This window comes from Brienomyrus brachyistius, chromosome 19 (genome assembly GCF_023856365.1).
Source record: "Brienomyrus brachyistius isolate T26 chromosome 19, BBRACH_0.4, whole genome shotgun sequence".
NCBI lineage: Eukaryota > Metazoa > Chordata > Actinopteri > Osteoglossiformes > Mormyridae > Brienomyrus > Brienomyrus brachyistius.
The window spans coordinates 948,218-974,097 of record NC_064551.1 but is presented as its reverse complement, the minus strand read 5'-3'; the positions used below and the strand labels follow the sequence as shown (position 1 = coordinate 974,097).

Here is a 25,880-nt window from a genome sequence, read left to right as displayed (position 1 = left end):
CTGTGATGGACTGCCATCCTGTCCTAGGTACTTCACATTCACGCCAGGCTTAGCATGACCCTTTACTGCATAAGGCCATTATGAAAACAGGGATTGACGGATACAGAGAAGGACAATTTATCACAATCCAGCCCAAAATACACACCGTAAAGTGTTTATGTTGCTTTTACAGATGGGTATATGGTGCAATAACACAAAGAGATAAACTAAGAATGTAAATGTTATGGGACAAAACCCCTGAGCAATCGTGCCAATATCCTGCCTCCTGCCTCTGCCTGGGCCTGGTCTGGGTCTGGGTCTGGGTCTGGGCCTGGGCCTGGTCCGCACCCAGTGGCTCCCTCTGCTTCCTCCGGAAGGGCCAGCCTTGGCTCTGCTCTCCCCAGAAAGGTCCCCACATGCTCTGACTGCTTTAGGACCTAAACAAACTCCCAGCTGGCCTGGCTCCCCCACTATGATGCACTCTAAAATATTCCAGATCATAAAACATCCGTTGCTAGGCTGGAATAGCATGGGTCAATGTTTTGATCATGCTATGCGATTAATGTGCCTTAGTAATGGTCACCCGGCTGTGCCAGGTGTCCTGGAAGTTGGTACAGAGCACCTAAGCATGTGTGGGTCAAGTGCGTGTGTGTGTGTCAAGTGTGTGTCAAGTGCGTGTGTGTGTGTCGAGTGTGTGTCAAATGCGTGTGTATGTTGACCACATGTCGAGTGCATGTGTGTCGAGTGCGTGTGCATGTGTGTGTCGAGTGCGTGTGCATGTGTGTGTCGAGTGCGTGTGCATGTGTGTGTCGAGTGCGTGTCGAGTGTGTGTCGAGTGCGTGAGCATGTGTGTGTCGAGTGCGTGTCGAGTGTGTGTGCGTGTGGTGGAGCCAATAGCCTGCCATGGTAGTTACTGCCATTACAGCCTGCAATAAGTTAATCAGCCCAATGAAATACAGTGAATTACAAGGAAAATGCCGCTGACCACATTCCACCATACAGCCATCCAAACAGCGAGACAGGTCCTGTCCTCCACGCGTCCACGGCCCGGACATGCTTGGCTCGCCAGTGCAGTTGGATGGCATGCTTGAATGACAGTTGATGGAGTGTGTGAGACCAAGGGTCTCCAGTGGCGAGAGAGAAGCTATGTGTCCCCATAGGGGGTTCTCAGGAACTTGTCCAAACCGACTTTGGTTCCTCCACCTCTTCATCCAGCAGGCCTCCCACTAACCAGTTTTTAGTTCTTTACTTCAGAGTTTTCATAGCTGGATCGCAGTATATATTTTTCTCACAACTGCTTCAGAAATTGCTAATGGAGAAACAAACAGCACTAAAAAACAAACCGTAATCAACCACAGAATACAATGTGTGTCCAATTACTGGAATTACTTTAGCAGCTGTTTATAGGAAATTTATTGCATTAGGATATTTGGCATCATGACACATTGCAAAAATATTTTCTCTCAGTGCTTGCAGTATGAAACAAATACATGGCATTTACTTACTCATTTTCAGTCCATGTCAGCTGTACCCAGTTTTATCCATGATGGAGCAGCACATGTGACGAACAAACAAGTAATAAAACAAGATTGTGTCAGTGTGTGGTGAAGCACACAGGGGATTTAATTTTAGCCAGCAGTGAGTCCATCCAGAGCAGGAGCGCTTTGGCCTTCACAGCTGCTGGGTCTGCTCCACACATCGCCCTGCGTGTAAACATGATGGACACAGACAGATAGGCAGCCTGTGGACGCGAACAGCTGGCCGGGCAAAGCCGGAGTGGGGGGGGGGGGGCGATGGACGAGAGATAAGCAACAGACGGGCAGGCCACTGGGGCAGGGGGTCATCTGGGGGGTGTCACTGCAGGTATACATAGATGCTCACTGCAACCCAGGTCTGCTTCAGAACAGTGCAGTGGAGACTCCAAGCTGAGCAGTGGCCAGCATTCCCCCCCCCCCCAAACGTTACGGCTCTTATCATCAAAGATCAGAGGCGACTGCAGGATTCAATGCTTAGGGGGCTGAACCTTCAGTAGAGCGGCCACTTTCAACCTGAAGAAATTTTGAAAAATAATTTTTCTGGGGGCTGAGACAGGGAACGGGGGGGCTGCAGCCTGCTAAACTGCGGTGTGGAGTCGCCTGAGTCATACATGAAGACCACAAGTGTTGTCAAGAGAGTCAGACTGCTGGGGTCGGAGACACTGCTTTCATGCTGCTTCTGAACTGGGGCGTAACTATGGGCTGGACACTGGGGGGGCTGAGGTCTCCATCCACTTTGTTGTTATTTGAGGGGAATTATATTTTCTTGTGTTTCGATTATTGGAAGATTACAAAAAGCCTCTGGCTTTTTGAGACTCTTAAGATTCTGTTACTTGCATCGCATCCTCGACTAACTGTACTGTTTTGCTCTGCGAACTGTTTCATTGGTTTCCGGTAGGTTGCTCTTACCTCCAGTGCCAAACATTCTTGAGCAGCAGCGTCTATGTGTATGAAAATGAATGACATGCGAGTTTCCTGCATGATGAGTTTGCCGATTGTCTTCAGGTGCTGTTAGGTGGCACCGACACCTCGCACCCACAGGCCTGTACTGGATCAGCAGTTACGGAAGTGATGGAACACTGCATAGTTAATGAATGAGCTATTCTTTTGAAAGGCACCGTGTGATTTAGAAATGATGAGGTAATTCACTGTTCATCTCCATTCCAGTCTGACTTCAGATCCACTCCGCTGTCGCACTAACTGTCATGTCTACACACAGGGTCTCGGGCTGGTTTTGACATCTTCAGCATTTTTGGTCATCATTCAGTTGATAGCATTTCGTCTTTTTTGGTGCCAGTGACGTAACAGCAGAATAATATAACTGGTTTAATAAACAGGAGCCTTTAAGTCGGCCAATCACTGCTGTGATACTTGTTCCCATGACACCAATCAGGTTCTTGCTTTCTTCCTTTTACGTACCAGGGCACCTTCCCGCGAAGCAGAGCCCTCCATTGTCATACGCTTTATGTGCTGCTCATATGGAGTCATCATAGCTTCATACTTCTGAGAATCAACATACGCATATTACTGCTTGCTGTTCCTCTTTCCTTGGTGGTAGGAATTCTGTCATGGCAGCAGAACCAGGCGAGCCAGGAAGCCATGTTTAGCTCTGGGGAGTTTTGCTGGCAAATACTTCATCAAGAGTTTCAATTGGGAAACCGTGCCTATAAGATAAATCTGAAGTCTTGAGAGCATCATTTACGTTTATCCGCTCTTACTGCATCTGATGTTGAGAATTTACATTTCTCTCTTATCATGTTGGTCTAAAGGTTGGTATTTCTGTACTGGGGAGGCAGACAAGGAGGCCTTCTGTAATATATCCATCCATCCATCTGTTAATTTTCCTTCAAGCAATACCAGGTCTCAGCTAATCTTATTCCAATAGGCGACAGACTAAAATGCCAGCCACTAATCATTTATTTACCACTTACTCTGTGTGAGAAGGTGTCCGTGATTTTGGAGCAAAGTTCATATTAAGATTTTAATTAAGTTCACAGTGCATTTCAGAGTGATTCAATAGTTTGAAACCGAAACTTCATCAGACTTGTGTTGCCTTTATGCCTTCAGGGGCAATTTCTGAAGCGCTTAGATGGATTTTTAAACCAGCGAGTAATCAGAGTCATTATAGCCCTTTGGATGTGTACAGAACATGACTTCATACAATGACATCATCAACCTGCAGTTGATCCTCTGATCAGCATTGTTTCGGCATTTCGTTCCTTTGCTAAATAGGATTGAATTATTGGGGAAAAAATCCTGATTTTGGCCCTAATGACTGATTTTTTTCCGAATTCTGGTAGAATATCACCAAGTAAAATAACCATGGTCCATATACAGACATGTTGTGCATTTAATGACTAAGTGCAGCTCACCATTTGAGGAATAATTAGTGCTGACTTTAAATGAATGAATCTTATTCATCTATTTATTACTATTGTTTTAGTCTTATGAGGTAACAAAGACCAGGCAACTCACTGACTCTGAATAAGACCTTGAATTTCTGTCCTAACATCTCACCAGTATTTTAGGTTCACTGAATGTGAGGACTCACCGAAGCGAATTCCATAGACATGCAATTCTGATCCCGTCTTTGATAACCCCTGGACTTAATCAAGTACAAGTTTAATTAATTTTTCTGGTGATAAATAACAACCCTGCAATTTAAATGAATTAACTGTTATGCAAATCATTCTTAATCGATACATGCAACATGTGGAATATTGGTGGCAAATCACAATACCTTCTTTTCAAAATATTTGTATATTATAAATATTTAAATAAGAGTATCCAATATCTTGTTTTGTGAATCGTCCGTTTAATTATATATTTTTTCCTTTTAACAGCAATTTTCTGCCATAATGCAATGGCAGAATGACACCAGTCCCAGCCCCTGATGTTACGCCTCCCTCCTGCAATCGAATCTCTCCATTGCTCTCCAACAGACACATATATCCTATGATTGGATTAAGCTGCTTGAATTTCACTTTGCCTATAGGCAGCTTAAATATGCATGGAGAACAATCAGCTGCAGTCTTATGGAGCAATATTTTAAATACAAAGCAGCAGTCGTGGGTGGCGGGCAGGCGGGGGGGTCGGTCGGGCGGGCGGGGGGGGTCGGTCGGGCGGGGTGCCACACTGGGAAGCTGTCTTGCCTCACACCTGAAGGGTTGTCGGTTTTAATGCTGTATTTGCATTCTGGTTTTAATGCTGCATTTGCATGCTGGTTTTAATGCTGCATTTGCATGTTCTCCCTGTGTTGGCCTGCAGACATACAGTTAGGTGATTTAATGGTGGTGCGTGACCTGCAGTGTGTGTGACCTGCAGTGTGTGTACCCTGCAGTGTGTGTCACCTGCAGTGTGTGTACCCTTCAGTGTGTGACCTGCAGTGTGTCTGACCTGCAGTGTGTGTACCCTTCAGTGTGTGACCTGCAGTGCGTGTGACCTGCAGTGTGTGTCACCTGCAGTGTGTGTACCCTACAGTGGACAGGCCTCGAACCCAAGGCGCTCTCTTACTCGGGCCCTTAGCCATCTGGCAGAGACTCTAATGAATAATCAGCCATATTGTGAGATGAAACTCAGCAGACGTGTGGAAAAAAGTGCCGTATGACGTACATTCATGTATGTATATATAACATATATCACTTATACAATATATACACAAATATATATGCATTTACATTTTAAATTTTGGGTGTTCTGATATGTCAATAGTCCAGGTAGTGTGTTTATATCTTACATACAGTCACCACAAGAACGATCCATCCATCGACTTATAAGTGTTTATGCAAAAGCCTGCAGCATACTTCAGGAAACACCGAACACAAACCAGGGGACACGCTGGACGGGATGGCAGACAAAAAAATCTTAGAGTACAAAAATACAGATCGTACGTTTTAAGTAAGAGGTCCTGTAATCTGTTACAGATGTCCTGCTGGTTTTTCACTCTAGACAGCGGGATTTGATCCGTATTTGAGACCTAAATGTTGGCCGGTAACATACTACTCGTTGCATTTCAGTGTTATAAGTGATCGTTTTAAATTGATTATCCTGTTAAAGATTATTTCATTTTGATTTGAATAGTTTCTTTTGGGTCTGGGGTGATTGTGACTAGCAGGGAAACCGATTGTTCCTATTAGTAATTATTATTATGGCGGTTTTTCTATATCCGGCCAGGACGGCGCGAGACGCTCATTCTTGATTTTTGACCCAAATCCATCCGTTCAGTGCATCCTTCAGGTTCAGGTTCAGAAAGCTTAGAGGTAAGACCTTAAAAAGGTAAAAATTGATTACACGATATCTTTTGGTAATAAATGTCTGGAGCATCGTGAAATTAGAAAAATAATACATTAAATCAGAGCAATAAACTCCACGATTAAGTAATTTTTGCATAATGGCTGTAGCAGCCGCACGCAAATCCCAAAAAACCTCTTTATCTATTTCACTGTCGCGAAGGTGATAAATTCCATTTAGAAAATACACGGAGATATGATCGACACTCATTTATACCGTTAAGTACCGTTGCTTTTTGCGAGAACTTTGCTGCGGTGTTGGATTATACTGGACATTTTCATGACGTTCTTCAGCAGAATATAAAACAAACTTTTAATGTAAAAAAAATACCATGTGTGTATCAATGTGAATTTATGTTCTTTTAAGCGAATTTCTAATATTTTTCTAAATGTGCATCTGTAAACTATAGAAGTCCCTATAGAATCCGATCGTCAGTCACGTTAAGAGCGATACGAAGTTCAAATGCACGTTGTTGGTTATTAAACTACCATAATGTTGTTGGTTATTAAATGACCAGAATCATTACAACGAAGACACGGCGTTAATAACTGGGCCAGTGCAATCATGAAGAAGGATTTGAAATTAAGGAGACTAAAATACATCCACTTTTTGCACAAAGCAAATATTGTATTACTATACATATATATATATGTCAACTAAATTAACACGTCGAGAACCTAATCCTTAATCCTAATTACTAAACCAGTTTGTGCGCAATGTAATACTTTTTGGATGTTGCAGAATGCAAAGTTTTATATAATTAATCATCGACGATAAAATAACTTAATATAAGGATAACTGCGTTTAATTTGCCAGAATATTATTAACACTATTATAACTTTGTATTTGCGATATTTAAAAACGTTAAGAATAGAAGAGGCCACGTGTAGCGAACTTGTGAGCTAGCACCTGAGCAGAAATAGTGCAGTAGGCCTACTGGAGTTTCGTTTTATACAATATTTCGTACATTAGAACGATCTGCACGTTTTACGTTGCTGAGTGTGAAGCTGGTAATTTGTAGCCTAATTTTCCTGAAAACACTGATATGTCTCGCACTGTGCTGCAAATCCAATGATGAAAATGATAACTCGATAAATCCGTCTGCTATTAAAACCTGTCACATCTTCGATTCTATGCGCGCGCTTGTCGCGGGGGTGCGGAGTTGCTAGTTGCATACTAATAAATGTTTTTTTTTTAATAATAATAAAATAAATCACTGACGTTGACTCTAATAAACTGTAAACAGTTATTGTGTATGGTGGTAGAAGTGCATTTATGAATTTACTATGGCGGTGATTACAATAACAACAATAATATTAATAGCATATTGCTCAATTTAATTTCAATTTAAGATTAATCTGAACAATATTTTAACAATGACACAAAATACAGATGTGGAATTTCTAAACTAATTGGTCATCGTAATCTTTCATGATTAATCATCTTGCATCTTACTCATTGAGTACGTACACTGCACCTGTTTATTTAAAATAAATATTTGAAATAAAAGTATTAGTCACGTTCCTCATCAGTCTTATCATCATTCTAAAAATCGGAGCTCCGATTACTTTCGTGTACAGGTGTTTAGGCATTATTTACATAGAGCAAGCCGGCTCTTTCTGTCGAGTTCCTACATAGGATTGCGCAATTTAAGGTAGGTTGTGTCGGCTAATGGCTTCACCCTCCGCAGGTACGTCCCTAACTGGGACATTTTGTGACATTGCATGTGACTGACATTCTCCGTATAAACAGCTCATCATCATCGCCCCGCCCCTGTGGGGCCCCGGGTGACCAATCACACCGCACTCGGGTGCCTTACTCTCCTTGGACACTTTACTGAGTAAAAGTCACGCCGCTTTGTGAACAGAGAGAGACCCATCCGTACGCAAAACACTGCCAGATAATCTGATTTCGTTTGCATGGTAAATGGAAACCTGATCGGTTAACGGAACAAGGAGGAGTGACTTGCGGCTACTCATTAAACATGTCTTCGTCCACAAGCGAAGTCATTCATTTAGATGAGATCAAGAAGGAAAGCCTGCGGGTAGACAGACGAGGGAGTGCCAAGCCACCGGCGCTGGGCTCGGTGGAGTTCAGTACGGAGCGTCCCGTTGCCGACGCAGCCCCGTCTGAACTTATGGAGAGCGCGCCTTTGCTGGCGTTTTCCCCCGACCAAGTGGCGTGTGTCTGCGAGGCTCTGCAGCAGGGTGGCAACGTGGACCGGTTGGCCAGATTCTTATGGTCGTTACCACAGAGCGACTTGCTACGCGGTAACGAAAGCATCTTAAAAGCCCAGGCTCTCGTGGCTTTCCATCAGGCTCGCTACCAGGAGCTCTACTGTATCCTAGAGAGCCACAGCTTCAGCCCGGCAAACCACCCCGCGCTCCAGGATATATGGTACAAGGCGAGATACAGCGAGGCGGAGAAGGTTCGAGGCAGAGCCCTGGGCGCCGTGGATAAATACCGCCTGCGTCGGAAGTACCCCTTACCTCGAACTATCTGGGATGGAGAAGAAACGGTGTATTGCTTCAAGGAGCGATCCCGGAACGCACTGAAGGAGATGTACAAGCAGAATAGGTATCCATCGCCGGCCGAGAAGAGGAATCTGGCCAAAATCACGGGACTGTCGCTGACTCAGGTCAGCAACTGGTTTAAAAACCGGAGACAGAGGGACAGAAACCCGTCCGAAGCGCAGTCAAAGAGGTGAGAGAAAACAGCGAAGAGTAATGGCTAGACCTTCCACTGCAGGGTGTATTCAAATACAAACTTCTGAAGCGTGTATACATACGACTGAAACACAAATTATAACAACGTTACAAGAAAATGCGCGTGCATTGTTAGTGCCCCGTTTCACCTGCGAGTTTTCATCGAGTCTGTAAAACATTTTGTAGATGGCGGGACTGTCAGCGACGCCAAGTTGGACAAGCAGTCATGTAAATTTCATAGGCTGGTATTAATTATTACGGAGATAAAGACTGCCATGCAAGACCTACCCGGTAAAGTTTTGACATTTGATGTTCCGGTGATAAAATGTAATACACTGCTTTGCATTTGGTTCATAAATATTTGAAAATGCATAACCGATTAATGGTTTTATTAATACAGAGTAATGTGTACAATTTCGTGTTTATTAACAATGCAAAAAAACAACAACAATAGGCCTACCTAGAGTTTTCGAATAGCTGACAAATTTGTGACTGTCAGTGTGTAGCCAGTATTTAATGCATACGTCTAAACTTGATGAGATTTTACATTTAGTGATACTTATGCATCGCCAAATTAACAAATAGGGCCTCCCTTAACCGGAAGTAGATCGTGCCATTATAGTTTATGAATGACCACTTATACGCAGGACTGTATGTAATGCAGCTGATGATGCGGCGTAATAAAGTTATTGAGCTTTATGTCATTTCGCCGTCAGTATGGCTGCAAGACTCCTGCTCGCGCTGACCTCTCTTCCCGCACGTGGCAGCTTTATCTCTCGCGCCTGAAACTTGATGTCCTGTGTTATTCAAACACATTTCTTTGCCAGTTTGGTTCTGGAAGTGTGTCACATTGATTCAGTCATCATTCTAGTAGTAGAAAAAGCAACCAAGAGTAGGTCTTACGGCAATATGATCGTTTTTCTCTTATGACAAATATTATTGTAATTGAAAAAAATGGTGTGATTATTTATTAAGGAATCGATGTTTTTGTTTTGTTTATGAATTAGTTTTTGCCTAAAGAAACCACCCGTTCTATGTGGGGGGGGGGGGGGGGGGGTGTCTTTCTGTCAGTGTGTGGGGTTAGGGGGGGTGTCTTTCTGTCAGTGGGGTTAGCAGCTGTTAAGGTCAGTAAAGCACTGCAGCGTGCAGTCAAGGGCACAATGGCTTTTATTATATTTTAATTCTTTTAATTTTTACAGCCCTAATGACCGTGTATAAACAGCTTTATTGCTTTGATTCTTTGGTTTGAAGTTTAGATAAATGTTCACAGTCCACTTTATAGCCAAACGTGGGTCAAGCAGGACCCGAGCACCCTTTGGGGCTTGGGGGGTGGGGGGGGGGCAGTCCAGTGTAACTTGCCCGTGTCAGTGGTGTGGGGGGCTGATATACAGCTTGTTACTGAGCCCTGTGGGCTCCTCGCCGGTGCTCCGCATCTTCCCCTCGCCCCTGCATGCCCTCCTTCCTGCCTCCTCAGCTCCTCTTGTTCTTCCCCATAATCCCGACTTTCGGGTCGCAGTTATGTTGAACGGCGGTTCTGTCGGACGGCGGTTCTGTTGGCCCGCGGTTCTGTCGGACGGCGGTTCTGTCGGCCCGCGGTTCTGTCGGCCCGCGGTTCTGTCGGCCCGCGGTTCTGTCGGACGGTGGTTCTGTCGGCCCGCGGTTCTGTCGGACGGCGGTTCTGTCGGCCCGCGGTTCTGTCGGCCCGCGGTTCTGTCGGCCCGCGGTTCTGTCGGCCCGGTCCCCTGACTTGCCTTTTCTGATCCCCTGTCTCCATGCAGTGAATCTGATGGCAACCACAGCACCGAGGATGAGGCCAGCAAAGGCCAGGACGATCTCTCCCCCCGACCCCTCTCCAGCGGCTCCAGTGGGGGGGCGCCAGTCGTTCAGCAGATCGGCGACGTGGGGGCCGGCCCGGGCCGTGGGGGTGCCCAGCACTTCAGTGGGAACCTCTCCAGTGGCAGCACCACGTTTTTCAACAGTGCCTCCTGCCTCCAGCCCAATGGCAGCTTCCTCCTGGGCAGCTTTGGCCTGGGGAACCCGCCTCTGACCTTTAACCCCTTAGCCCCATCCCCAGGGCCACTGCTGGGGGATCACAGCGAGAATGCAGAGCTGCAGCCCGCCCACGAGCGGTCCCTGGCCGCTGGCCCCCCCGTGTACCCCCCCTTCCCTCTATGCTCGAATGGCTTGGAGGTGAAGCTGGAGGGGGCCCCAGGAGGGCCAGGCCCCGCCATGGTCACCTTGGCCCCCTCCCTTGGGCCACTGCACCTTAGCCCCAGCCTGGGCCACACCCCCAGCACCAACGACAGCCAATCACAGCTCAACGCTCATGAGAGTGTCCCACCTCTACAATTGCCACCCACTGCTGTAGCGCCCCCTCATGGTAAGTTGATTCTATTGTCCCATAAGAAAAAGAACCAGAGAGCAGCTGAAATACTCAGAAAGCCTTGAAGCTCTCTGGACGTCCTGGAATTTCTCCATCAGATACGCAGCTGCAGAAATTAATTGCCGTTGCAGCTGCAGTATAGATGTTAGGTACTCAGTCTTTGGAACAGAAATGCTACATCTAATTTAAAATACAAAATACTTTCATTGTACATTTGACCTTGAGATGCCTGCATCTGAAGATGTGATGTCGAGGCCCGTTAGAGGGACCCTAGTGGGGGGGTCTGGCACAGCGACCGCTTCTCAGAGCTGCTCTTTGCTTTGCCTGTTTCTCTCTGGCCAGGTGGGGGAGGGTAGACCATGAGCACATTACTTCAGAAGGGTCCGAAGAAGGGGTGGGGCTATTTGTGGTTGGGGGAGGGGCATGGGTGTCATAGGAGCCAGTCCCCAGGCAGCGGCCGGTGCCAAGTAGGTGTGGCCTGCCATAACGCCAGAGATTTCGCTAATGCATCCGGCCATGAATATTTTATAGAGCCATTTACACAACATCACTGCCAGCTACCCGCTCTTCCTACTCGTGGCTTAGCTGGTTTGTTTACGCTGCTCGCTCTTCGCCCTTACAGCTAGCAGGCAAGCCGTCAGTTAGCCGAGCTCCGGGTTTAAGGTAGAAGAGAAAGATAAGAGTGGGCATGTTAGAGCCCCCGCCCTGGCCTGAGAGACGCCGCCTTTCCGCCTCCCAGCTCCAGCCATCGTGTTGGAGCGACGCGATTAACTCCAAAGCCAAGGAAGAGCAATTAGGATGGATCTCTGTCTGAGAGGACAGGAGTGCAGGCTTTTAGAATGGCTCTCTGGCCCGGGACCCCTGAGCATTGGAGTGGATTTCTCTTCTGCTGAGGTGCCTGATTCACTGACAGCTGGGATCATTCTTACAGTTTGCGCGTAGTAGAGCACAGACATCTCCGAGGGAACGGAGGTTAGGGCCCAGGCAGCAGGCAGTGAAGGACCAGTCACCGTGAAGGGCAATGAACCCCAGCATACCCAAGGAGCGATTAGGCTCTTCTGGGATGAGGTGAGCAGGATGATGGCTGCTGTTAACCCAGCTTATAGCTTCTGGGATTCTTTAGAGCAGGAGTGACGACCGTGAGCAAAACATAAGTGCCGTTGTGACACATGACAGCACAAGCAGAGCTGCGTCTTCTCCCTGAATCACGAGTTCCGTTTCTCTGCTCTCCCTGCAGCTGCGGTTCCCCTCCACAGTGCTGACAGTGCCCCCAGTGGCAGCTCCATGTACTGCAGCCTGTCCCTGCCTCTTGCAACGCAGACCTCAGTCAAACAAGAGCCGGGAGAGGCTGGCCTTTACAGCTTCCCTGGGGGGCTTCGCATGGACCGGAGTGACCAGCTGGCCTACTCTGCTCCCCTTCTTCCCTCATCTGCCCCCTCAAACGCCGGGGAGGCCCTGCCTTGCAGCACGGCGGCACCATCCCCTGGCTCCGAGCCCCGGGCCTTCCCGTCCCCTCCGGTGCCCAGCACGCCTGACAGGGACAGGAGCGCATCTCTCCTGACAGACTACGGCAGCCGGGCCTCCCCAGCCCCGCACGGCCGCTCCTTCACCTCCACCATGCAGCAGGAGTACCTGCCCGCACAGAGCAACTCAGACGTGGCACACGGGGGGGGACAGACCCAGGACCATGTGCCTGGAAGTGGAGCCAAAAGAAAAGGAGCTCAACAAACTGCACCGACTGCCACTGGAGGAGCATGTGTGTGACCTTTGACCTATGTGAGCCATGCTCAGCCTGACATTAGTGGTCATATCGTACACATTTACACTCCGGGATACAGTCATGTTAAATTATTAGATTGATTCCCAGGATATCGGTGGGACAATTAACAGTGCACTTAAAAGGAACTGCGTCGAGGACGCAGCTACATCCAGTTGTCATTCTGATGCTGTCGAATGCTGCAAAACCTTCTCTGTTTCCCCCTATGTTGCCTCTAACTGCTTTAGTCAATCTTGTGGTGAAGCACGGAGCAGAGGTCTCTTCTTAAAGAAATGCTTTCTTTTTTCTGCATATTCTCTCTCGTTTCCCAGAGTGCAGTCCCTCTCTGCTTCTCCAGTGCCCTGCGTTCAGACATGCCTCTCAGGCCAATGTGGAATGAAAAAAAATCGGCCCATTACTGACAGAGTGTCCCCCCCCCCCACCCGTGGCCCCCAATCTCACAGTAAAACATCCGCTGGCCTATTGTACGATGTAATAGAAGCAGAACTTGCTCACTGCCTGTGAAGCGTTCGGCGTTCGGCGGCGCGTGATTGGACGCCGGAGAGGGCTGTGGGACTGATCCACATGAGCTACCTGCCAGTGTGATGTATGAGCGTCGGGACCATTCAGGAATGTGCCACTTGAATGGGCCTCCTCAAGATGGTCCTTAATGCAAAATTTTATTTGATTTTGTTTGTTTTTTTGGGCTTTCCACATTAACATTGAAAGATGTCTAATGTTACTTACTTTTGCACATCTGTTTCCTGCTGCTTTTGATGGAGTCTTGGGTTGCAAGCTAACACTTCACATTTCACATAACATGTCCGTTCTGCTAATCTCCACCTTCGTCAGACACAGTGGCCTCTAAGGGTGCTGACATTTATATGGTTGGATTGTTTGTTTGTATTCAAAAACGACCTGGGCTTATTTTTAACCCCCCCCCCATTAAATCTTTATATTTGTACTTGTCAGATGTTCATGTTGTTCCTTGCTTTAAGTATCATCAAATAATGGCTTGTTATTATTGGATATCGGTGTGTGCCCTTATTTGCTATACCTGAGGTGACTAAGCCAAGACTGGGTCTGTTTTTGTCTTTTTTAACTTAGCAAAAACTTTGACGGTGACCCAGACCCAGACCCAGACCGCGCTCTGCACAGTGCTGTGATTGTTTGCCTGCATCTGACGGCCTGGACTTCATTAGCCCCAGTTCCCAATCCAGCTTCTTATTCAAATAAACAGCTGTGGGCTCCAGCACGGGTGTCAGCGCTGAGTGGGCCAGCTCAGATGCCCCCCCCCCCCCCCCCCACAAGACCAGCACCGCCCCCTGTCATCTCTGCTGATATGCTCTGACCTGCAGCTTCCTTACACCAAATGCACTACGAATCTCTAAAATGCAAGGAAGGTGAAAGTGTATTTTTTTCTTAGGTTGTTGTTGAAATCAACAAAAATGTAAGCATTAAACACCGAGTCTCCGTTGTCAGAAGCAGAATGCTGAATATAAATCAGTTCGCCGAAAGTATGGCTTGTAATCATTTGTTTATCTACCAAGTCGTACTGGCCAAAATCATGGCACAGTGATTCCAGAGGCACCTCCTCGAAAATGCTGATTGCGATGAATGGATGTGGTTCTTACCTGTACTGGAGGTATCACTTAAGGGGTGTATGTGTATTTTATTCTCCCTGGGTCTAAAGATCATTGGTTTTGGAAGAATTTCCCAGCAGCATTGATCATGTGACGCAGTGAGTCACGCCTCATTGAAAGGCACCCAGGCCAAGGTGAGCACAAGAAGAGGCCAGCATTGTTGGCGTGGGAACCGGGCCCCGTAGCCTCTGGCACAGGATTAGCTCATTGAGGGGTGTCAGGTAGATCCCCTTGGAAATGCCGAGGAAGGAGAAGAAAGGGCAAGGAGAGCAAGAGAAAGAAGAAATCAAAGATGTAATGTTGGCATGTTCCAAACAAAGCCCCACAAACCATGTGACCTGATAGGCCTCCAGCCCCAGGCTGTACGGCGGGAAGGTTTCTCCAGGTGGTTGGAAATCCATGTCAGGCTTCAGGACCCCCACCACCCACATAGACACTGACACACAGACGTTTGTATTCATACCTGTGTGAACTCTCCATTCATTTCTATGGGAAAAGCCCATTCCAGGCTATGATAACCCTAACCCCTACCCAGCCCTGACCCCCACCCACCCCTAACCTTAACCCCTACCCAGCCATAACCTTAACCCCCACCCAACCCTAACCTTAACCAAAGTAACCAAACAAAATACAAGACTTCCTGCATTTTTAATTTTTTGAGTGCAGTCATCGATTTTTATAAAATTGAATTTCCCCTTGTGGGGACTGAAAAAATGGTCCCAACAATGTCAAAATAACACAGTTTTTTCCCCACAATGTAATATATACATAACTGACACACACAGACACACACACACACACACCAGTTTACCCGTGATCACGTGAAAGGAGCAACATGGTAGAAAGTTTTATACTCCGCTGTGGATGTTACTATTTTCCTGTTACTGTGTTAAAACAGCTTATTTTGCTTCTGTTAAGATTCATTTTAAATGGGTAATTGCAGATTATTGATGCTTGGATAGTTTATACATTTATAATGTTGTTGATTTAGGTAAATCCCTAAGCACTTAAAGAGTCGGACTTTGTAAACTGAATAATCTCCTGTGCGATGGGAGAGCATTTTCTGGGAGCCCTGAACCTGAAACCTTTCAGTCAGGAGTATAACGCCGCCAAAGAGCGCCTGCATAACCTTATTTTAATTAAGATATTAATTATTTACAACAAGTATACAAAGTTGAGGCTAATGAAAAGTGTGAAAAGGAGCGTGCATCATGGCGAGATAAAGAGAATTCATCAGTTGTTGTATGAGTGTGTTTACAATTTTAATAGTGTGGCATGTGACAGGCTGTAAAATGTGGGAAAGCCCCTGAAGGAGGTTTAGTGAAAAGCCCCCCCGCTGCCCCCGGGACGTATGACAGCAGCAGCCACAGCCCAGAGTAACGTGATCCAGGCGGCTCCGCACTACGCTGCACTAATGAGGGGTCAGAGGTCACGGGGCCCTCCGCTGCTCTGCTGGACATTTATTTTTCTCCGGAGAGAGTGCAGCTCCCCGAACCTCTATCGCGTCAGACCCCGGGGCTGGGATGCTGGACCTTACTTAGTGTACGCACACACACACACACACACACACACACACACACTCTTCTATCTGTGTGGATTTCCCGGTCATTCCCATTGTACTGTAAAACGGCATGTGTTGACCTCAAACCACTAAGAACATAAGAACATAAGAAATGTACAAACGAGAGGAGGCCATGCAGCCCCTCAAGCTTGTCTGGGGAGAACTTAACTAATAGCTCAAAATTAATTAAATGAATGAAATGAAAGTCAGAAAGATGAAAATCAATAAACACAAAAGTTTTTTTGGCGAATGAGGTAAGTAGAAAAGGCATTGGGCATGTATGCACATATACAGTATGCACACATACAGTAGGCAGCATGCACACATACAGTATGCACACATACATTATGCACACATACAGTAGGCAGTATGCACACATACATTATGCACACATACAGTAGGCAGTATGCACACATACATTATGCACACATACAGTAGGCAGTATGCACACATACAGTAGGCAGTATGCACACATGCAGTAGGCAGTATGCACACATGCAGTAGGCAGTATGCACACATACAGTATGCACACATAGCTGTACAGTATATACTGACACTTACACACATGGAAAATGCACCCATCACTGCCGCACAGCCTCTTGAATGCTTAAACTTGCTAATTCACATTTTCCCCTAGATTTGTTTGATAATTGATTGTTGCTATGTGTCATCTTTTTATTGTCTTGATATGTTTCAGATTGTTTGCCATTGTGTGAAGTTTGATGCTACTGTCTTTGTAAGGCATCCTTGAGTGCCATGAAATCACCTATTACCATTATTATTATTATTATTATTAAAACACAGATACAAACTAATATACACATTCCTATCTATTCTCCACGACAGAAATCACACGCACATGCTTTATAACACTCCATAGATACTGAATCAGCGTGAAAGAAGAAAATATTTCACTTTGAAAGTGACTTTATGGCAGGTTAATGGCCCCCAAAATAATTGTTATGATTACAAAACAGCTGATTTAAATATGTATTCTAGAACAAATTCCTCAATAAACTCCATAAGTGAGTGGTCAGGTGGAGGTTGAATGTGAATTCTGTCTGGTACTTTGTAATTGGAGGTGCTCTGGGACAGCGGAACACCCAAGTCAATGAATGAAAGCCCTGCCAAGTGCTCATCCACCTCCTGGCCAACAGAGGTCACTACAATACACGTCTAGAGACACTGAAAAGGGTACCGAAAAGAAGCCAGAAATATTGAAGGCGAATCCGTCCAATCCAAGCAACGTCGGATCATTCCTCATCGGAATTTACGATGCGGAATTCTCTATAATATGTCCATCGGTGAATTTGATTCAAGTCTCATAGATGAGGAGTTAACCTGATGAACGCGTTTTCATAATAATTATTGATTCCGGAATACGAAACAGGTAGAGATATTTGGCACATTTCAATTCACGGATATAAATTAAATATATGTATGTACGTCAGTAAGCGATGATAGCCCTCACAAACAGTATGAATTGAACAGTCGTGGGAAGGGGGCGCCTTGGCTCGCCACTGAAATCGGACCTTGTGGACAGGGGGCAACAGCTGGAACATAACAGAATCCCACTTTGTAACGGCGGGACACAGGCACCGTTCTCGGGTGACTATTGGGGAGTCACTTTATTTGAAAAGCAGTTGAGCTTGACAGTTCTGGTAACCGTGCTAAACGCCACCTGTCTCCTTCTCTCTTTTATCCTGCCGCGTGCAGAGGGACTCACAACATGAACAAACTGCCGCTTTGTTTTAACTAATGTTTTCTTTACCACTGTAATATATTCCAGATTTAACGACTTTAATAATTGCAGTTGTATTGTCCCCCCCCCTTTTTTTTTTTACCACCCAGCTACTCTATAACTTCATAAATTCAGTCTGGTATTTTGAAATGAGTTACACCGTTTTTTCCAGGTCTTTGTGTGTTTTATCCCTTCGGATTCTGCAGTCCGCAACAGCCATTAACGTTAATAAATAATGTCAATACTTATGACATAACGAAACGCACATAGTCCTTGTAGCGCCGTTTCCAAAATAAAGAATATTCAAGCATGTATATTCCAGCTATGCAATTAATGAGAATTGACTTATTATTACTGTTAAAAACATTTTAATAACATTTCAATCACCTGAAGACTTTTATTTGCAACAGAAATTAGATGTCAGTGGGACTTCAAAACAATTCTAGTGTTTTGTATTGCTGCTCAATGGATTCTAACACTCAATTTAACCTCTAATAACAGGCAAGTGATCTCACCCTCTCCAGTGCAGAAAAGCCACACTCTGCATCATCTCTGTAGTCTTCTCTGTAAAAGCCAATAGTTATAAACATCAGCCGTTTTAATGGGGGGTAAATAACGCAACAATCTCAAGGACAAGCCTTTTAAATCTGACAGGAAATTGGGCTAAATTGATGATACAGTTTCAGGTTTCCTTTAACTCGTTTAATAGTCGTGTGTTGTGGTTCATAATCTTCAACATCCTTGACAATAGAACCGCTCTTCTTTGTATGACTCCTGTTGCTTTTCGATCAAATTTTACTGGAAGACGGACAGGGTAGAAACACACCAACACACGTTTACATTTATGTGCATCAAAAACCCTCGGACAGCTGCATTCCCAAACACACACGCTGAACACAATCGAACAGGAATGCATAGTAGATGTATTAAATTGAGTATTATCGTACACAGATAATAATATCTTAATCAGTCTTGCCTTTTCGCCCAAACACGATCCAGTTCAAATCACTCAGATTCGATAAATAAGTGTATTCGTTTAACACATAACTATATTCATCAGTGATAGACAATTATTGTAGTGGCCTTTTCATTTCAATTTGGAGTTGAGTGCGAATAAGATTAAGAAACCGTTCCTTCGTGCGCTATACGTTTTTATTGCAGGCCTGTTTATCATTCGCCGCCAATGAGCATAAATAAGCAGTTGTAGCACAATATGACATGTATTGTCGTATTATACATTCTTCGCTTTATTGTACTTTTTATATTTATCGTTAGCCAGAGTAGCGCACAGTACGGTAGATTTCACCTCTCTAACGAAAATCATGTTGTAGCCTACATCTTGAAATAATCAGTTTTCAATGTCGGGATGTTTCTCTGCCTTTGCAGAGGCGGGGGCTCCGGGCAATGTGGCAGAGACAATATCGAGACTTAAGAAAAGTGTATCAAACATCCCAAGCGATACTGCATTAGAAATGATTACGAAGACCGGCAATGGTGATAGTGCATGCAGAAAATGGCTGAGAGATAAGGAGTTTTTATACTGTCTTCCAAAACAATTCACATAGGCCTATATACAGAAAAGCAGTAGTTAATATTAAAATCTCGAGAGTGTGTATTTTGCGAGGACATCAAAAACAACCGGGGATTTGTCTCTTTTAACAATTATTCTCCTCGGATTTCTTGATAAACATGAAAAATTTCCAGATTCTAAATTGTAAGAGTTAGAAATGTCATATTACATAATGCTTCTATATTAAATTATTTAATTTCTTTAATCTATTTAATTATTTAAAGAGATTATTTTAGTTTTGTTGTATAGAAATACACCTTAGTTTGAACTTGATGATGCGATGCTTAACACTGGTATATTTTTTAGTAGTAGGCCTACACAAGTAAATTCTTTTCAACGTGTCTTTGGCCAGACAGTCAAAACGTGTGTTTTGAGTGTGTGTGCCTACAATATTACGATATTGACTTTCATCGTCGCATGTCTTGCAGTGCGTGTAGCGCATCTATTTAAAAGCCATACCGAAATCACCAGGCATGTTCGAGGCGCTGCCGTTTCCCCATAGACTGTGCGGACAGCATGAGCACGAGCGGCTTCCTGCTCTGATCCAATGCGGCGAAAACGTTTGTTTTCACAAGTGTCTGGCGACGGCTAAATTGAAGGGAATTTTGCATTATATTAATCCAATGGAGAGCTAAGCGGGTATTCATCTGCTACCAAAGGCAAATTAAATGATTATTTGTAAGACATATGAAAATACGCACAGAAAAAAATTTTATCCATATGAGCAAAGACAAATTTAAGGCCAAAACAAGTCTTGAAAATGGACAGTCCATTTTAAATTAAATTACAAAGGGGCGCTCCATTCCGGGTGAGTAACTGTGTGCTTCGCGTTGCCCCGGTGTCATGTTGCAGATCTGAACGAGGATAAAGAAACGTGATATATTCTTTAAAGGAGCGGCTGGGTGGCGAGGAGCTCGCAAAACACAGAACTCGTTTACTAATGGACCGGTTTTATGTTTCACTGTACAGAGACGGTGAGCAAAAAAAAGGAAAAAAAACTCATCTGTTAAAGGAATAATGTACAAATCCTGTAACCGCTATTTACTCCATAATTCTTCTGAGTAATTCACCCAGTCTGCTATCTCAAGAACGGGAAATTAAGAAGGGGACCATGTTTGGTCCCATAATCATTGTATAGTTTTCCATCACTTGTAGATTTTTCAGATCTTTTCCGATCTGTGGACCACACAAGGAATCCCTCCTTGCTGAATGCAGTACAGTAAACCTACACGTTTACCATACGAGCGAGCGTTTTGACAGCTTGATTCGGGTGTATTTTCCGTATATGTATGTTTGGGGGATCTGGCCAAACACGATCCACTAAAGATTTTAATAAACCATAAAAACCAGCACACACTGTAGTGGCTGGATAAATTATTGCTGATGTCAGACGCATTGTACGAATGTGTAATATGTACCGATGGTGGATCAGAGAGTTTGGATGGAAGGTGAATGAAAGTCACGTTGTTGAAAAACACGGCCTGTAGTCGGAGTTAGTAGCCTATAAATCGGCATAATGCGACAGACACAACCAAAATACACTACGTAAAGAGTTACTGCCGACTACTACTAGATATAGTCATGCTTCTATTAAACGAATCAATCGCTGAAAGAAATTTACATAGTTTCATACATACGCGTAACCAGTCACGTCCAGTGTTATTGGTATAGTATATAGTATACACGACGCAAAATGGGTAAATTTACGTGGAATATTCATACTCAACCTCCATAGTATATATAAAGACAGTAGCCTATATACATGTGTTTAATGATGATAATAACCAGTTCTCCACTATTAGTATTCCCACACATAGCCTAATGAAATCAAATCAAAATATGTTGCGCTTCACGACAGAAAACAGGGAGACCTAGAAGACTACTCAGTGGTATAATAGTAACAGATTTTATGCGGTTTTTTGGAATTCCGCAACATGATAAATTACGGTTTAAAGGTATATTTGTTATTGTTTTTAATGGTGTTCAATTCCATAAAACAAATTATATCCATGTTCGGCAACATACGTTTTGTTAACGACAAAAAGCTATTTTTACTGTCAACCATAAACTGACTTTATCAACATCTTCAGAAGTCAAGGACAGTCTTGCCTGTGCATTTGATCAAGACACTGCCATTTCTGAAATGATAAATAATTACTTTTAATAATTATAATAACGCTCAGAACAAGCTGATTTGAATGGAAACAAACGACTTTAAAGGTCTGTAATAATTGATTATAGAAGTACCCTATTCCCTCAGGTAACAGCGACGCAGCGGCTCCGGTTTCAAACCAAGGGAGCAAACGGAGCCGTCAACCTCGTTTTGTCCTGCTGCGCTCCTATAGGCCAGCCAGGGAGCCAATCAGCGCTGCGCCCTGCGCCCTTTAAGCCCCACCATATTCGCACAGGAGCGAACTGCCCCAACTATCCACATCCCAAAACTATTGTACATCTCAGCTGTGGAGTTCGTCGTCACGATTTGCGTGCAAATTTGTTGAGAAACACGTCATTTTACTTTATACTGAGAAAAGTCTGCAGGGTAACCAGTCCAACATTTTAAGGGTGTTGATTTTTGTTCGGGGATAAATCTCCCCTCTTTCCCAACATCATGTCAATGTTGCCTTCTTTTGGGTTTACCCAGGAGCAAGTGGCGTGCGTTTGCGAGGTGCTGCAACAAGGTGGGAACCTAGAGAGACTGGGACGCTTCCTCTGGTCTCTCCCGGCCTGTGATCATCTGCACAAGAACGAGAGCGTCCTCAAAGCTAAGGCCGTAGTGGCTTTTCACCGGGGGAACTTCAGGGAACTGTACAAGATACTCGAAAGCCACCAGTTCTCGCCGCACAACCACCCGAAGCTGCAGCAGTTATGGCTAAAAGCGCATTACGTGGAAGCGGAGAAGCTGAGGGGCAGACCTCTGGGCGCGGTGGGCAAGTACAGGGTTCGGAGAAAATTCCCACTGCCCCGTACCATCTGGGACGGCGAGGAAACCAGCTACTGCTTTAAGGAGAAGTCTCGGGGAGTTCTCCGGGAATGGTACACCCACAACCCGTATCCCTCCCCCAGGGAGAAGAGAGAGTTGGCCGAAGCCACGGGGCTAACCACTACCCAAGTTAGCAACTGGTTTAAAAACCGAAGGCAGAGGGATCGAGCGGCTGAAGCCAAAGAGAGGTAGCGACCCCATTCCTACGCGAGTAGTTTGTGAAACGCGACAGAATGTGCTTCTGCTGTTATGAGTATTGTGCTTAAAACCGGCAGTTATTTTATATTCAGTTACCAATGTTTTAATGTGAAATAGCATTCCAAATAAAAAATATAAGGTAACTGTAAATCCCAAGCAGCTGTACAAAGTTAATTACAACATTAAGTCGAGATGTTTTGGAACAGTGCAATGTTTCGCAAATGTCGAGGTAAACACATCAAGTTATGTTATTGAAAATGCAAGGTAGATTTCTAAATAGGTCTATTTAATTATACAGATCTGTTGTCATTCAAAAACCAATTCCTTTACATTTTTGCGTGAAAAAAATATCATTTTTATTGTTAGCATGACTCAACAAAAAGTGTAGTCTGTTCCACTGTGGAATCTTTTTAAAAAAATCATATCACATATGAATATTCCAGCAGATGTGTCTGCGTCATCTGTAAAATTTCAATTTATCTGTTAACAGCTTGTGATTTCTGTACAGCTAATATAGAGGGAAAACGCACGCACACACACACACACACACACACACACACACATATATATATATATAATGATTAAATTATTATTGTCGTTCTAAATAATTTTTGTTTTAATGGGTTCTTTTCTAATAACAATTACATACACATACAAACAGATCTGTTTTATATATACGATATTCACAATTTTTATAAGGTAATCCCGAAAGTCTTTTGGCTAATTTTGATGTTTCACGTTACAGAGAAAACAACGAAAACAACTCCGGCAACAACAAACAGAACCAGTTATCCCCACTGGACGGCGGCAAGTCCCTGATGTCCAGTTCGGAAGACGAGTTCTCACCCCCGCAGAGCCCGGACCAGAACAACGTGCTTCTGCTGCAGGGAAACATGAGCCACCCCGGCGCGTCCCCTTACCAGCTAGCCGGCCTCAGCGCCGCACACTCCGTGCACGGCATCCCGGGACACGCGCACCAGCTTCAGGATTCATTACTGGGACCGTTAACTTCGAGCCTTGTGGATCTCGGTTCATAAACAAATGTTGAGGCTTGATTCCTCTTTTTATATTAAAACAATAGACTAAGGCGAAAACTGTTTATGATGTGGGCGGAAAGCTGATAACCCCCCCACTTTTAGATATTAGCCGAAATGTGACATAATACTAGACAGGGGACGCGACTTCTGATGGAATATAAACAAAGATATATGGATGAACCATCTTCTTGGCGAAAATGGACAACAACCTCTCAATCCTACATATATATGAAACGTAAAGAGCCCGATCCCATCCCATTACCATGACAAGACTAAGCTAATTAAATTTGCGTGCTTTGTTGTATAAATACGCATAAAGTTGAAAGTAATCAACCGCTTTAATTTGAACGAAACCCCCAACTTACACCGGGCAGTTCATTTTTATAAAAATAAAAACGCGCGTGCCATGCAGTGGCCTTTATTTTATTTCGGTTGCGATTGTTTTTCTTCTTCTTTTGAAACACTGCGGAAAAGTTTCATGATCTACAAATCCACGACGTTCACATTTTGTGGGACAAAACTGGCTCCGAGGTAGTTTACAATAAACAAGAGAGAAGAAAGATACGTTCTTACTCTAGTTGTTTTTTTTCACGTCCCTTAGGAATTACATTGTTTTGTCGCATTATTCAATACTTCGATTACATATAAATAGTAATAGTAATATCGACGAAACACAGGTAATTTGTAAAATGTCTATAAACAATCAACAGCACTGGCACTTATAGATGCATATCCGGCCTCCTCAAGACGATCCCAATGAAATACCACTAATGCACCAGAAAAATACAACAAACATAATAAATCTTATATCTTAGTTTTAAAAGCAAAGTAGGGTGTTTGAACGTTATGATAAGATTAACTAGGCCTATATCGGATTACAAATAAACAAAATAACTATTTTTTAGTGATGATTTTCAATATAATTCGGTCAAGGTGAGGTAGGCCTATAATGTAAGACAGGGAAAAAAACGTTTTTGAACAAAGGTACAAAAAATAATCATTCTTATTTAGATAGATAGAACGATAGATAGATAGATATATAGATAGATAGATAGATATTAACACAATAAATAAATGTAATGTAATAATGAAAGTGTGATTACAAATTAGCATTAGCATTATTACAGCTGAAAATCATGCAGACACATAGGCTACCGGCAGCTCGCTGACAAGCTGAGGAAACACAGCAGGCAAGTACAAATTGCGTTGCTAAATGCTGAGTGCATTTCGCCCGAGGCCATGTCCTGCGCGGGAAGCATGGCGTGTGTTTTACGCGCGATACATCCCTGCACTTCTCTGCTTTTATTTACTCTGCATTATTTCCATGTTTTCTTTGTCAGTTCTGGTAAACAGTCAAACGAAACCTTCAGCAGAAAGCGCACTCAAGTGGGTTCATATGTAAATCAATTATAAAATTACGCGAACGGTAGTTAAATTACGCGCTAATGTAGTCAGTAATATCCGTTTCGTGCACAATATATTTTCTCAAATACTTAGCTATACATGATGCAAAAAACAAAAGTTGCAGACTGAATACTACGTAGTACGTACCATGGAAAGATCAAGAAAAGGCCATGTCTAAAGAAAAGTGCACATATGAATGTGAAATGTTTTGGTAGTTATACATTTTATAATACACAGCAAAAACGAAAAAAAAAAAACTGTAATTACCAGTGCGAACTGCTTATCGTTAAACAGCCATCAACATACAGTGTGACGAATGTAGCATTAATAAACGTATTAAATTCATGAGGGTACAGTGAAGCTAATAATGCTGTCTCGTAAGCCTTGGGATCAATTACACTGGTCTAAGAGGCTTAAATCATTTGTAATAAAAGAATGTTTCGCCTTGTTTACTCCTAATATTGGAGGTCAGACGGGATAGACGGAAGGTGTGTGTGTGTGTGTGTGCGCGCGCGTGCGGGGGTGGTCCACAAGGTAATCCTGATTACAATACAGCCTACAGACATGATCTTATTTCTCCCCTTGATGTAAGGAGACTACAGGAAGAATGAAGGTAACTGCGGTTACCGGACATCACCAGTGATTTCCTGCCTTTCGTACCAGGTAGCCGCAGTTTGTGTTCATATGGCCGAAATAACAGGACTTCGGTGCATATAAAGGCATGAATATGGGTATACAGATTAACATATAGCAGTGTTAGCCGGTAATATAGGGCGCTCGTAGAAAAAAAAATGCAGTATGACATTGATACAGACTAAGTTAATAAGTTTCACACTTATTAATCTATCAATTTAGCATGTTTTTAGAGGTAGGCTACTATACCAGCAGCGACTTTTGCCCAGTGTGCATCGCTATTGCTGAAGATAGAAGCCAGACCTTACAGCTCACACAACGACCCCAGTAGAGGGCGCTGTAAAGTGAATGTCTGTCTGTTATTGTCCGGACGTCACAGATACTCCAGACAGGTTCAGTTATACCACAGATTTGGAAAATATGACAATTTTTTCATTATTACACCTTTTTTTTTTTCTTGACTAC

General features: G+C 44.0%; 2 protein-coding genes across 3 annotated transcripts; both read left to right on the top strand.

Annotated features, from left to right (window-relative positions):
• Window positions 1-7,660: 7,660 nt before the first annotated feature.
• Window positions 7,661-14,207, top strand: LOC125714436 (homeobox protein SIX2-like). Of its 2 annotated transcripts, none has more exons than XM_048985052.1 (3): window positions 7,661-8,507; window positions 10,288-10,889; window positions 13,756-14,207. In XM_048985052.1, exons 1-3 carry the CDS (start codon window positions 7,789-7,791, stop codon window positions 13,812-13,814), a joined length of 1,380 nt encoding a protein of 459 aa, XP_048841009.1. In that variant the 5' UTR covers window positions 7,661-7,788; the 3' UTR covers window positions 13,815-14,207. The 2 variants fall into 2 exon arrangements, with proteins under 2 accessions (XP_048841009.1, XP_048841008.1); XM_048985051.1 differs by having other exon boundaries at window positions 12,130-14,202.
• A 7,374-nt stretch (window positions 14,208-21,581) lies between these two features.
• LOC125714439 (homeobox protein six1b-like) lies at window positions 21,582-23,942 on the top strand. The gene is made up of 2 exons (XM_048985067.1): window positions 21,582-22,331; window positions 23,087-23,942. The coding sequence occupies exons 1-2, from the start codon at window positions 21,772-21,774 to the stop codon at window positions 23,376-23,378; spliced, it is 852 nt and encodes a 283-aa protein (XP_048841024.1). The 5' UTR covers window positions 21,582-21,771; the 3' UTR covers window positions 23,379-23,942.
• The last annotated feature ends 1,938 nt before the right edge of the window (window positions 23,943-25,880 follow it).